The sequence below is a fragment of the Galeopterus variegatus genome, unplaced genomic scaffold, assembly GCF_000696425.1.
Source record: "Galeopterus variegatus unplaced genomic scaffold, G_variegatus-3.0.2 Scaffold4802, whole genome shotgun sequence".
Classification (NCBI taxonomy): Eukaryota; Metazoa; Chordata; class Mammalia; order Dermoptera; family Cynocephalidae; genus Galeopterus; species Galeopterus variegatus.
The window spans coordinates 96465-110758 of NW_007730913.1; the positions used below are offsets into that span (position 1 = coordinate 96465).

General features: G+C 45.1%; 1 protein-coding gene across 1 annotated transcript in view; it reads right to left on the bottom strand.

Moving 5' to 3' along the window:
- Window positions 1-439: 439 nt before the first annotated feature.
- The window catches only part of SP110 (SP110 nuclear body protein), a 28326-nt gene continuing 14471 nt past the window's right edge, over window positions 440-14294 (bottom strand). Inside the window, exons 11-15 of the mRNA XM_008588404.1 lie at window positions 13710-13757; window positions 11487-11552; window positions 3390-3488; window positions 2762-2904; window positions 440-1911 (exon numbers count right to left, since the gene is read on the bottom strand). Coding sequence (XP_008586626.1) covers window positions 1855-1911; window positions 2762-2904; window positions 3390-3488; window positions 11487-11552; window positions 13710-13757 — 413 coding nt within the window. The 3' untranslated portion in view covers window positions 440-1854. The remainder of the gene's footprint in view (window positions 1912-2761; window positions 2905-3389; window positions 3489-11486; window positions 11553-13709; window positions 13758-14294) is intronic.

Below are 14294 nucleotides of genomic sequence, written 5' to 3' on the forward strand. Positions count from 1 at the left end.
TAAGAATGTAATTCATTTTTATGTCTGATGCCCGTAGCTTCACGCCTCACCCCCTCCTCTTCCCTCCCGCTCTGCATCTGGTGTGGTCAGCAGGAAAGCTCACGAGCTTCCTCTCTTGGCTCCAGGGGGAACTGCAGTCCAGGCAAGCCCTGGCCCCAGCAAGGGAATCCTCACCTTGGCCTCACCCCCTAACCACAATAAAACCCTGGGCTATGCGCCCCTTGTCAATCGAGCTATTTTCAGACCCGCTTGGGTGCCTGTCCTGCTCTCCCCAGACAGCCCCAGTATGTGAGTAACCACAAGACAACTGGCACAACAACCAGGGAGTCTAAGCAATGCCCACCACCCCCGGAGCTCTGAGCCTGCAACTGTTTGCACCAACTGCCCACTATGCCTTGGGTCATGGAGGCAACACCCTGCAAGGCAATCACAAAACATATTTTTGGAGCATCAGCATCGGGTCTCTTTATTGTACACATATACAGAGCTAGACCCCAGTGGAGACTGGGTGTGCTGCGGAACAATGATGGTGTGATTGGAAGACGTGGCGGAGGGAAAGGCCTGCATTAACCCGTTATTAGTGAGGACTAACTTGCATTCTCATTATCCCAGTGTGGACCCTGGGAGGTGGGACTGAGAGCTCAGATCAAGTACACTGCTGGCTATCATGCACTGACATGCGGCAATGTAAGAGTTAGAGGGTGCTATGATATCTAATGATCTGGATTTTAAAGATTTTCTTTTTTTTCCAGTTAGAAAAGTAATAAATGATCATTATAAAAATTCTAAGTGTATGCAAATGTATAAAACACAAGGCAAATGTGTCTGTAATCCCATCCCCAAGTAACCACAGTCGATCCTTTCAGGTATTTTTTCAGCCAAAGACCTACATATTCACATAAACAAAACTGGGCTCTTCCATATATATCACCCGCATAAGCTTCCTGAAGCTCTCCTGACCTCAACACCCTCTGCTGGTTTTCCTTTGACCACAAGATGAGTATGTACCTATGAATCCATGTACTTTTTTTTTTTAAAACCCCATTCTGTGGATGAACCAGTTTATTTCACAGTACTGATAGAATTTGTGTCCTTCCCTAATTTTTTTGTTATTACAACGTTACACCGAGCATCCCTGATTCCCAAGGTATTTCCAATCAGCATGGAAAAGATGGTTTATACAATAAATGGCATTGAGGAACCACTGCCTTAAACTTTGAATAAATCCAGCCAAGGGTCAGGCCAGCCTCCAGCGCAAGATGGGAGGAGCAGCATTGTCTCTGCTGGAAGTTCACATCTAATGGGACGCTCATGAGTGTGACTCATGCCTGGAGAACGTGTCTAAGCAAGTGAAGAGGGTTGAGGAGGAGGAGTTAGTGCAGCCAAAGGATGACTGCCACCTTCACCTGCAGGGAGGCTCTATTTCATCCTGGTGCTCCTAATAAAAGCACGGAGCATTGAGCAATGCTTGGTGTTCAATCGTGGACGATCTTCTTGCCCTTTCACATACTGTTCTTGTCTATTTCAATACCATATTTGCTTTTCAAACTAGAGCATTCTATTTCTGACACCTTTGGTTTGTAGTCATCCAAATATCCTGATCTTTTTCTAGGACACATGGACATCATCAGCTTTTGTCCTGATTTTTATTTTAAAGAGTCATTTGCTTCCCCATCCCACCTTAACTATGAAGATAATGACAGCACATTCATGTAACGATGTGCTAAAGCAGGTGCGGGGAAAACACCATGCCCCAATGTGAAGGTCACTCAGAGCTGGGGAACTCAGGGAGTCTAAGGCAGGCCTTCAGTCATGGGGAGTCTGCAACATGGAGACTGGGGATGTGGTAGAAATTCACCTATTTACCTCCCTCTTGAGATTTACTCTGGGAGAACAGAGCAAAAGTCCTTCCTGAAAGAGAGAACGAGTCAATGAATGAGGTTATTCTGGAGGCTTTTCTTCAAAGTTCCCACTATCTAGTGAATATTTATACCAGGACATCACACTAGATCTCAAACCCAAGGTGTCTAAAAGAAAAATTAGCTTCCTCTCTCCAATCAGTTCTTTTTTGGACTTCACTTAATGATAAAATCATTTTTTTCCCTGTTACTCAAACCCGAGATCCAAATTCTTTCTCAATCCCTTTCCCATCCATTTCTTTCCATTTGCATTTCTTCCTGTCTAGATAAAATCCTTATGATTTTATCCCAGTGATCATTTTTTGGGTATTATTGGGAGACTTTCTGTTAGGTCCCAGGGTCACAAAGACCAGTACCCTCTGTTGTTGTTTACAGGACAGGAACAGTGCGTGATGGATGTGTGGAGGAGAGACAGATCATGAACACTGTGACCTGGAATGCTTCACGGAAGGGTCCAGATGAGCTGGGCCCGGAGGAGGTGTTTATTGAGTAGAGGACACAGGGAAGCTGTTTCTGAAGTCTGTGTCTTCAGCTAGTTTCTTTCCAACCCACCCTACTCAATACCATGAGACTAAGCTACTTAAATCTCTCCTGGTCTTAAAACCCTTCTCCTGTATTTAAAGTTCTCAAACTACTTTACTTGCATTTAAAGTTCGCCACCATCAGGACCAATCTGTGTTCCTAACTTGGTCACCTTCAACATTTTTCTATGAATATTTAATTCTTCCCAAATCACAGCTGTTGAATCCTAATGGGAATTTTTCACATTTCCGCTATTAAAATTTCACTCATCCTTCCAGGATTTAAGCCCACTGCCTATCTGTCCCTTGTCATTATAATACCTTCTGCAGCTCTCCTAGGGTCTTTTCTCTACAACGCACGCTCCGCTTCCAGTTCTTTGTGTTTCTTCCTTTTCCTTCTATCTCAAATTCTTTGGGTGTGAACCAAACTCCCTCCTCATTTTGAATGCACTTCTCTGAAGATCCTGTAGGAAAAAGACAGCCCATTCCAGGATCCACCTCAATCCCCTGTGAATTCACCCCCCTCTGAACTCCTGACTGTGGCCTTCCACCTTTGAGGGTGAAGAGAGACCCCCGTGTGAGGTGGGAGCAGTTGCAGGGGAGTCTGGATTCCACTTCTTTTAGATTGAAGGAAGCCCTGAGACCTGCCCGAGAGGTGAGGGAGTGGGACAGAATCTGCATTTCATATGACATCTACAGAAAGCAAGGATGTGGTGACCAGAATCGCAGCATTCATGGACAACCTCCACAAGGGAATGGGTGGCGGGGCCAGCAGATAAACCATGACGTGGACACGTCTGAAAATCCCTTCTTAAGAAGCATTTCTTTTTCAGCAGCCTAGCTAGCAGGGTCCCATTCCTGAACAATTGCACACACGGAAGGTATTTTCCTCCCTCCTTGAGGTTCCTTCATCTCAGGACTCCAAAGAGCAGCAGACCAAGGAGCTCACCCTGTTCCATTTTCTTCTTATATAAAATGCCTTTCGCCTCACCACAGGTCACAGGAAGTACAGGGGAGAGAAAATCCAGAGTGTCCTCTTTGGGTTTTCCTAAAAGTAGAAGGAAGAGTTTAGCATTATCTGTCTTATTCTATCTTCCTCTTTAATCCTCCCCTCCATGAATTCCAATAAATAATAATAATAATAATGTTATTAAGCAACAACTTAGGCAACTAACAAATGAATAAATACTGGTTATATTTTGTTTAAAAAAATAATAATGTAAATGGTATTGGAGAACATCCTCTGGTCGGTCTGCAGGAAGTCTTCCATTTTGGGTGGCAGATTAGCTAGGTGTGGAGTGGTCTCCCATTATCAAAACCACCAGCAACACTACATCAAACAAAACATTTTAGTAGAACGTACAGGGCTACTTCGGTGAATGTATTTTAATATGCAAACTAATTGGCCATCACCTAGTGTTCTCTTGTTCTACAGCATCCTGCTTAGCTCCTGTGCTGATGAAAGGTGCCTACCTAAAATATTGCTTTGTATTCATGTAGCCAGAGAAAAAGTCTTCATATACGATCTCATTTCCTGATTCGAACTACGACCTGGGTGAGTGAGACGGCTGGCACAGGGGGTGGGGTCAGTCTTCCTCGTTTGCTGTCTCTTGTCATTTTACCGCTTCTCTGTTTCTTCCTCCAGGCATAAAAGAAAACCCTGGAGAGTTCTAGACTAATCTGCTAATTGCACATGGACAGATTTGGCAACTCAGAACCTTCGAGTAGGGATCTGGGGTTCTGATTCAGGAGGAGCAGTTGCAAAAGGGTTTAAAATAAATATCAGCCATTCCTGCTCCCTTCCCTCCAACGTCACTGTGGGTGACTTCGTTACACACAGGCTGCAGGGGCTGTTTGCTGCGGGAGGGAGGAAAGGGCTGTCCTCGTGTTATGTTGCATTACAGAGGATGTTACACTTGAAATGAGTCTAGGAGAACATATGGCCCAACTTTCTCCCTGGCCTCAAACACGTATTGAAAGAGCCAGTGGAAAGCGTATGAAAAAGCAAGTGCATTGCTGGAGAAAGGAAAGAGCTGCACCAATGGCAAATAAATGATCAGTTACTGTGGAAAGACATGAAGCAGAGAGAGTCATACTGCGAGAGGCAGTATGCATGCACACGTGCATGGAGTGGCCGGCTCCACCCTTTGTCTCCAGACTCTACTCAGTACATATGGCACAGCGGGTGACAGCATGGCCTTGGGAGCCAGGCTGAGAGGGATAGGGAGAGGGGGCTTGCAATCCTGCCTCTGCAACTTCCTAGAAGGATCACTGAAGTGGGTATTACTGTTGCCAGACCTGAGCAGAGGATTTGCAGCTGCAGGTTCCTAACATGGGTGAAAGGTAAGGCTACGGTGAACTGTGGGCCACTATCAGCACAGCCGTGGGGACCACCTACAGTTCTCCATCTCCATGGAAATGTCTTCTCTAATTCTCTTAGGTAAGTATAGCTTTAGGGAACACTGGTATCCCAGATGTGCTCACAAGCAGATGAGGGAGCAGTGTGTGGCTTTGGGGGCTAGAGGCAGCAAGTCGGTGTGGGCACATGCGTCAACCCCCCTTTACCTGGCGTAGGCAGGTCATCCAGTGAGGTGGGGCCTTTAGGCCTGAGGACTTTCAAAGCCACCCACCCTAACCTTAAGGGTAGCTTTCTGGTCTGTTCCCAGGAAGCCTGAGTGTGGCTCAGCCTCACCCGCCCATCTCAGCAAACAGGCCTTTAAGGATGGACCCCTGTGGCCCCAGGCACCTTGCGGGGCAGGCCTGCTAGGGGCTCACCGACATCCGCCAGCCCATTTCCTAAGTTGAGATTTCGATCCGTTAGTAAGTGTGAGTGAACAACGAGGAGCCTGCTATGAAAAGTAAGCAATTAAAGAGCAAAGAGAGTTCCTGGAAATGAAAAGCACGGTGGAGGAAACGGAAAGGAAAGCTTAAGAGAGACGAGAAGAGCAGAGTGGAAAAAACCTAATAAGTGATCCGGAAGACTAACTCCAGGAATTCTTACTGGACACAGGGAAAAGCACAGGTGAAATGACGCACGGAAAGAGGAGCGGCCTGGAGAAAGATCCGGGGGGTCTAGAAGGGGTCTGGGGAGGAGGTGGGGGAGGAGATGGGGAGGCCAGAGGAAGAGTAGGGGTCAAGCAAAGAGGGAGAGCAGCCACACATTGTAATCATCTATCCTACAACAATGCGTGAGAAAGAGAAGGCAACAATCACCTCCGTTTTATAGACAGGGGGCCTCGGCTCAGATTTGGAGAGGGGATTATTGGTGGTCACCACACGGCACGAGGTGGAGCTGGCCCTGGAATTCAGACACGCCAGGCTCCTCGTCTAGCTCTCTCTCGTTGCAGAAATGCTGCAACGAGACCCGCATCGCATGATGGATAACAGCACAGATGCCTGCGTTCAGTCAGGAGTTACAGACAGGGCGCAAGTGCGAAGGGGGCAGGAGATGCTGATGCTGAGGGACAACTGTCAGCGTTTGCCTGGGCTTCTGCCCCACCCCTCCGTGTTTCGGTGCTTTATAAAAAGACTAGAAGGTTTATTTATTATCTGGGTTTATTTATTCACCTATTTAATGTTAAGAACAAAGGGCTTGGAATTAGAACACCTAGGTTGATGTTAGTTCATGCAAATCTTTCATCCTTAATCGAATCTGTAAAATGGGCTGGTAACACTCACATTTAGTGAGGATTAAATGAAAAAATGAGAGAAAAGTGCTTTGCCAATTGTAAAGTGATGTACACACTTATATTGTTATTAGAGCCTTTGCATAAGGTTGTGGGGTTGTGCACTGAGCAAGGATTCCACCTTTAAGGGGGTGGCCTGATTCACGTCAGACACACAATTTGTGTGCTTAGTAAACAAAGTTCCAGCAGAGGGCAGCAAAGGGTTTGGTGTCCGGAATCAGAAGGGGCCCCTTTTTAAAAATCACACAAATGCATTGCATAGGCTCTGATATTGGTATTCACACTTGATGAAAAAGAATGAATAATGTGTCGATTCGTCAGTTATTTAAGTACAAACTGTGTGAGGCACAGATGAGCTGGACATACAGCAATGAGCAAGACTGACCCACTTACTGACCTGAAGTGACCTTCACACAGTAAACAGGATGACAAAGATGATTCATTGCAGCTGCTATAAGTGCCATGAAGAAAAAATGCAGGGCTCCACGAGAGCATGTCAGGGAGCCCTAGCCCTGCCTGCTGGGATGGAGAAGCCTTCCCTTGGGAGGTGAGGTTTGGGTGAGGTCTGAGGGTGTACAGCAAAGACAGGGGGGAGGAGTGGGGGTTAGCTTTGGGTAGGGATGTGTGAGGGGGAAGCATTCAGTGGCCACTGACCTGTGTCGTGAGAAATCAGGCTGGTGGGACCCTTGGGGCGTGGATAGGGATTGGTATGTGGGTGTCGGTTATGTCCTGTTTCTTGACCTAGGTGCTGGGTATGTGGGTGTTACTTCCTCAAGCCGCACACTTAGGACACATGCATTTTTCTGTAAGCAGGTCACACCAGTGCTACTCAGTGTACTGGCCCGTGATGAGAGAGGAGCTTGGCTAGAATCAGTGCACTGCTGTCTCCACTGACGAGTCTTGCTATGAAAAACAGCGTGCTTAGCGTCCCAGTTGATCTGCAAGCTCCTCATTCTTGCAGACCTGCAACAAACAGGCTTGTAGATGGCACCAGTCTGGGGACCCCGCCTGGAGTAGCACCTGTTATACTTCAATAGTGAAAACAAAAAGGCCAATGTGGCTGGAGCCTGAGGAAGGAAAAGAGAGCGACAAGAGATGATGTGGAAGAAGTAAGGTCTAAAAGCAGAAGAGAATCGAATGCAAGAAGAGCAGTGGGAAGGAGGGGACGACGGTGACCCAAAGAGAACCGAGAGTGCAGAGGGGCAGAAGCCAGCCCAGGGCCTGACCCTCGGAGACCAGCGCGCGGCACAGCCCCGAACAGCACAGGAGGAGAAAGCGTCCTGCTGGGAATGAGAACGCGGCCAGGCTGGGCTCGGAGGAGGGTTTTCTCCAGTTGCTAGAATGGATGTTTATATGAGAACGTGACCGAGGGGTTCAGTGAGCTCCCTTAATCGCTTTTGGTCATTTTGGTGGAAACAGCCACCAGGTGCGGTGTGGGTAGGTTAGGCAGCGCTCCTGGTGCGCTGTCACTCAGGGGACACTGTGTGAGACTGGAGAGGGACAGGGCAGCAGGAGGCCAAGGACAGCGGGATGGAGGAGGAGCGATTCCGCCCGAGGCTTGGCTGGCTTCCTCGCCCCTCTGGTGATTGTATTTCTGAAAACCTCTCTTTGAACTTGAGCCAGTATTTTTTCCCTTTCCTTTTCTTAAAAAAACAAACAAATGATAATCATCATTTATAGCTATAAACATGGATTTACAAGCCTCCTATGTCAACAATTTTAAAGTAAATTTTCTTATCTTTCTACCAGTTTGGAGAAACAAGGTACATATGAGTCTTTAGGAAAGAAAAATTATTGCATCGACTAAGAAAAGATAGCAAGCTCACGTTGATAGATGGGAAGGCTAAAAATATTACTGAAGCCAAATTTTCACAAATTAATGTATGTATGTGTAGTTAATGCAAATAGAAGAAAGTAAAGAAAGGTCTGCACAGTAGTCCCCCCTTGTCCTCAGAGGATACATTCCAAGACCCGCAGTGCAGGCCTGAAACCGTGGATGGTTCTGAACCCTAGACAGACTGTATTTCTTCCATCTGATAACTGAAATGCCTACTAAGTGACAAACAGGACAGCATAGAGATGTTGGACAATGGGACGATTCACGTCCAGGCTAGGGTGGAGCAGGATAGCCTGAGATTTTATCACGATACTAAGAACAACACACAATTTAAGATTTATGGATAGTTTATTTCTGGAATTTTCCATTTAATATTTTTGGACCTTGGTTGACTATGGGTAACTGAAACCACGGAAAGCAAAATAGTGGATAAGGGGGGACTACTGTCTAGCCTTAGAAATACAGTATTACATAAAAAGGGCTTTTTAAGGAAGAAGTACAGGGCATAAAGCGATGATTAGTGGTGGGTGATTTTGTCCCCCAGGGACTATCTGGCAGTGTTTGAAAATCTTTTTGTTCGTGAGGACTGGGAGGCAGCAGCTACTGGCATCTAATGGGTACAGGATGTCGCTAAATGTCCTATGATGCACGAGACGGCCTCCACAACCAAGGATTATCTGGTCCAAAATGTCAGTAGTGCCAGGGTTGAGAGACCCTGGCATAAACCACGCCGCTAAAGATAAACTGATTTGTCTAGAAAAAAAAGTCTCCACAACCAAAAGCTTCTCGGGTAAGTTATAAGAAACAAACAAAAGAAGAAAAATTGCAATAAGTATAACAACAGGTCAATTTTCCTGATGGATTAAACAAAAAAGAAATAGACCTATATAAGAACAGGCAAATACAGACAGGTGACCCTCCAAAGAAAAAATTCTGATGACAAACTTATTTAAAAACAGGTAGATCAGTCAAGCTAGGCTAGATAACGCTGTGGTCATTCATGACCCTCCCAAATCTCAGTGGTTTATTATAGGCATCAGTAAGCTATGGCTGGAAAGCCAAACTGGCCTATGCCTGTTTTGGTCAATAAAGTTTTATTGAAACACAGCCACGGCCATTTGTTTACATTTCTGTCTCTGGCTGCTAGCATGCTGCAAAGGCAAGAGTTGAGTCATTTTGTTAGAGACCATATGGCCAGCAAAGCCCAAATTATTTATTATATAACCCTTTTTGGAAAAAGTTTGCCAAGCTCTGGTTCACAACAAAGGTTTACTTCTCCCTCAAGCTACTTGTTCATCCCAAATTAGATGAGGCTCAGCCCCATGTCATCGACATTCCTGGCTCCTGGCGACAGAGCAGCCTCTGTAGAATGTCGCTGGTGTCGGGGCAGAGAGAAAGACTTAAAGCTTTGACCTGAAAGTCACCGCTCTCACTTTGGCCCACACTTCTTTGGCTAAGTCAAGTGGTGGGGCCATTCCTGAGCCCACCATGTAGGCGTGAATAACCTTCTAAGCAGGTGGGGCCCTGGAATATTGGTGAGCAGTAATACAACCTACCACACGTCCAACCACCTGCAGAGTGCAGAGAAACTCAAAGGAGCACACCAGTGGAACATCATTCTTTGCCTTTAAGTTTGGCAAACTGAAAAGTCTTGTTATTTCTAGCATTGGTAGAGACATAGAGAAAAATATGGTGTTAATGGGAGTGTAAACTGGCAACAATTTGGCAATTTGGCAACCAATATGTACTAATTTTAAACATGCAGACCCAGTGCCAAAGCTACTTCATTACTAGAAATGTAGCCATACAAATGGCAGATTCCATTATCCTCAGCCTTATCCTCGGATCTGGAAGTCTGGGCACATTTGGTCCTTGTCTTTTGGGCCCTTGTCAACACCTTCAAGTTTCAGGTTGAGTCGTCCTTCCTTGGAGTCACCTGACCTACAACTTGGAGCTTTTCTTAGATTCCATGCCCAGGTGAGGCTGCCCCTGAACCAAGCAGTGATTTGTGAATAGTTTAAATTGGGGTCCCCAGTGAGCTCCCTCCTCCCCCAATTAGTGACCTCCCTTCTTCTGCCCCCAGACCCCACCTGTGCAGGTACAGATCTCTGTACCTCACTCACTTCTCTCTTTTCATGTCTGTATCTTTCTTTCTCCCCAGACTAACAATACTTCTTCTTTTTTCTCTTTTCCCCCTTCGACTCCTCTTTTTTTGTCTATCAATTGGAATGCGAGCTCCATAAGGGCAGGGATTTGTGTCTGTTTTGCTCACTGCTGAGTCCCCAGGACCTGGGATTCGTGCCCTAACACTCAGTCCATCTTTGTCGAATGAAAGTACACAGGCAGTATATTTCTGAAAATATCAGAAGTATGTATTTTTCATCCTTGTAAATTGTAAAGGGTTCCCTGAGTATTCAACCAATAGTTTCCAGAGGAAGGGCAGATGCTGGTTAGAACGAAGAAGCCACTGCTTGGTCGAGCCCATTTTGGAGACCTTAGACAAAAATCTCGAAACACAGACTTTGTTAAGAGTGAAGTGGATTTCTAAGTTCCAAAACTTACCTTTATAGACCAAAACAAACAAGTCTAAATATTAAGTTTTCCTAGAAGTCACCAGTAGAGAAAACTCAGCAAATGACAGAGAGGAAGTTTCCTCCAGCCAGGCAGGGGGAAGGGTTGGGGAACCGGAAGGGAGAGACAAGAGGAGGACGTGGGCAAGCTGCAGATCTGCGTTCCCTCCCAGGTCAAACCCCCAAATCGAGGGGTTTTGGAAACAGACAGAAAAATTTCCAAAGCAGTGAGGCTCATGTCCCAATTCATGTTTGGGAGCTGGGAAGAGATGGCTTCTCAGGGTGCCCCCATATGGGCACAATATCCGAGAACCCCCCTGACTGGCACACCTTGGGCCCTTGGTAAACAGTTTTGAGTAAAAGATAAAGAAAAAGGGAAGGAGAAAGGAACAGGGAAAGCGAAGGGGGATAGAAGGCAGAGGAGGAGAAAAGGTGATGAAGACCACAGAGGGAGGAAGCAGAGCAGCCAGAAAACTGCAGTTTTATGAATTTTTGTTTTCTGTATTGCAAATAACAGTTTTCGTGCATTGGGGTAGATGCATGGGAGGCAGGTATGGGTTGACTAAGGGGATTTTGAATGCTCCATGACTCCAACCTAATTCCAGTTTGGGATTGGGAGTCTGAATCCTGCTTGCAGATCAGCTTCCTCGTCTCCTTCCTTTCTGACTCTGACCCTGGATTGGACACAATTCTAATCTCAAAATTGTCTGACGCCTTATGTGCGCCCCAGCCCCCATTCTCTCCCCGCTATGAGAGAAAAGGAGGCCGCGTTTGAACCAACTCAGTGTTGGGTTCTCTCTTCTTCTGCAGGGAGGAGTCCTCTGAGGGGGAGGCCCAGAGGACAGGGGTGGGGCTGACCGTGCTCCAGGGACAAGTGGTGGAGGCCATGCTGGTCGGTCAAGTGAGGACCCTGATCAACATGAAGGGAGTAACGACTTCACTTTCCTGCTTACCTCTCAGGAGCCTTTGTTTCTGTTTTCTTGTTGAACTGGACCTGCCATCTCTTTTCCTCTTCTTTTCTAAAAAAATAAAGAAAAATCTTGTATGACGACGAATATTGATCTACAAGCCTGACATGTCAACACTTTTTAAGTAAAATTTTTTCTGCTTTCCCATCACTTTGGAGAGACAAGAACACAATGAGACGTACGTGAGAAAAGTCCTCCACATGACAGGGAAGTGAAAAGCACTGGAGAAAGATGTGACAGAGATATGCTAAGTAAGTCACACTTAAAATATGTCATTGTAAATAAATAGCAAGTTGTTTAAGACTAAAAGAAAATATACAGAAAGATTATTATAAGTGATGGATACTAAAAGGTTTTCTGAGCCAAAATTCAAGGCCAGAAATTATACAGGTAAAAGATATCAGATTTGACTGTTTAAAACATTTTAAATGTCCATCTCTCAGAAAACACCCCAACATAATAAAACAGAAACAAAATGGGAATAATTGCAATATATGTAACATGTAGAAGGTGAATATCCTTACCAGATAAAGCAAAAGATGAATAGTACTCTAAGAAAATGGGTAGTCAGCATAAGTTAAAAATACTCAAGTAGGAAATATAAATGACAAATTGATTTGGAAATCATCTTTACACCACTAATAATCAAAGAAATGAATTGTCTGGTCTTAATACCTAAACATTTACAAAGTTTTATCATGTTCAGCATGTAGAAAAAGAGCACTCATATATTGCTAAAGGGAATGTAAATTATTACATTTTCTCGAGGGCAATTTGGCAATGTATAAATTTTAAGATATTCAGATGCTAACCAAGTAATCTCGTGTTTAGAAATCAGTGCTAAGGAAATTATTGGACAAATGTGCAGTCATACACACACATGCAAATGTGATTTCTATTTTCGTATAAAAATAGGAAATAACCTAAGTGTCCATCAATAGGTGATTATTAACAAACTGGTTAATCATACGATATTGTGCTGTGAGGTTAAAAACAGAAAGTGGATAACATTAAATGCACAGTAAAAAAGTGTTTTATAGAATAGACTATATAGTATAAGTTTAAATATGCATATATAAAGAAAAATGTATGTATATTTATAAGGTCTGAAAATAAGGTCGGGGAAGCAGATTGAACAGTTGCTTAACTTCCCGAGTTATAATTTTCTGTACTTCTTGCAGATTTTTAGGGTTACTGTATCATGCAGGACAGGGTAGGCTATGTTGGAGAAAGAAACAATGCCAAATCTTGTTGGCTTAACATAAAAAGTACTTCACAGTCACAGCAAGTCCTCTGCAGGACCAGATGGCTCTCAGGGCGCTGTCCTCTACCTGGGGGAGGTGCACGCTGCTCTGGCCTTTAGGGACCTTCCTCTCACGTACTTGGACCCAGGAGTGACACCCATCTCTTCAGCTCATTGGAAAACAAATGTCATGGAGCTGCCTTCTGCAAGGAGGATGGCCATGTGGCTTTCCAAGGGTCCGGGAAGCAGGGGAGGACCAGAAATAGTGCAGAGCAGCCACAATGCCCACCACAGACGTGTGCAGGACGATTAGTGCTGGTTGCTCCACTTTCTCTGGTTTCCCTTTTTCCTGAGGAATAAAGCCCCTGATTCTGAGCTGGAAACCCGCTCTTCTAGAATAAAGACTACATTTCCCAGCCTCCTTTGAAGTCAGATGTGGCCACACAACCAGTTCTAGCGGCAGAATTACTAAATGCAACCTGCCCATAGTGTCCTTCTATGGAGGACGCGTGCCCTTCTCTGACCTTGACGCTTTCCCTCTGGCTGGAACGCACACTTGCTGGCTGGACCCCAGTGAAGGGGACGCCACATGCTGAGGATGGGGGGACAACAAGCAAGGACGAGCCGGGACTCTACAGTGTACGTCACCAGCTCTCGACCTCCTGCCTCCGTGTGGGACAGAGAAATAACCTCTCTTGATTATCTACTTATGTTATTTATTTTTTTAAAGTTGGGTGGGATTTGCTGTCATACACAGCAACCTAATTCTAATGGTTACAGCATGTCACGTTTATAGTACGGAAACTGTTCTGTGTTGAAAAAAAGTTAAATCACTTTTAAAAAGCATTTTTGAAAGGCTTTTTCTGGCTCAGATGTCTTTTAAAGCGTCAGAGGATATAACACCCAGTAAGGGTAACATCGTGTCCGCCCTAACAGAGACCAAAGAGGTTCTTCCTCACACTTACGCTTTTCCCCAGGAGATTTTCCTAAACAGACTTGATCATCCACAGGACCTAGAAAGTAAGGAGAAAAAAAACAATTTTTTGAATAAGCAAGTTTTACATTTTGTGACCACACTCATTTCAGACAACGGTGAATTGACAGGTTTGACAATATTATTTGTGCCCTTTTCTTTCTAATGGAGAATGAGGGCTCCTGAAGAGTTCCTGGGGACCAGCATGCTAGTCTTGAGCCAGACATTCATCATCCACAGGATCTTGGACAAACCCGTGAATCCTTTCCATGTCTCAATTTCCTCATGTGCAAAATTAGAAGAAATCATTCAACCTTCTCCAGGGGTTGTCATGAGAATAAAGTGAAATTATCCATGAGAAAAGCTGAAATATTACTATGTAGGGGAAACTGTTAAAAATGATAATTTGGACTTTAAGGTGGTAAAATTCAACCCATTTTTCCTGAGAAGAATTCGATATTTGTCATTTGAGAGCCACATCTGTCCTGTGAAAGTTCTGTGAATTTGTGACACATTGGCCATATCACCAACAAACAGAATATTCAGCTCCCCGCCCCCCCCCCCCCCCCCCCCCCCC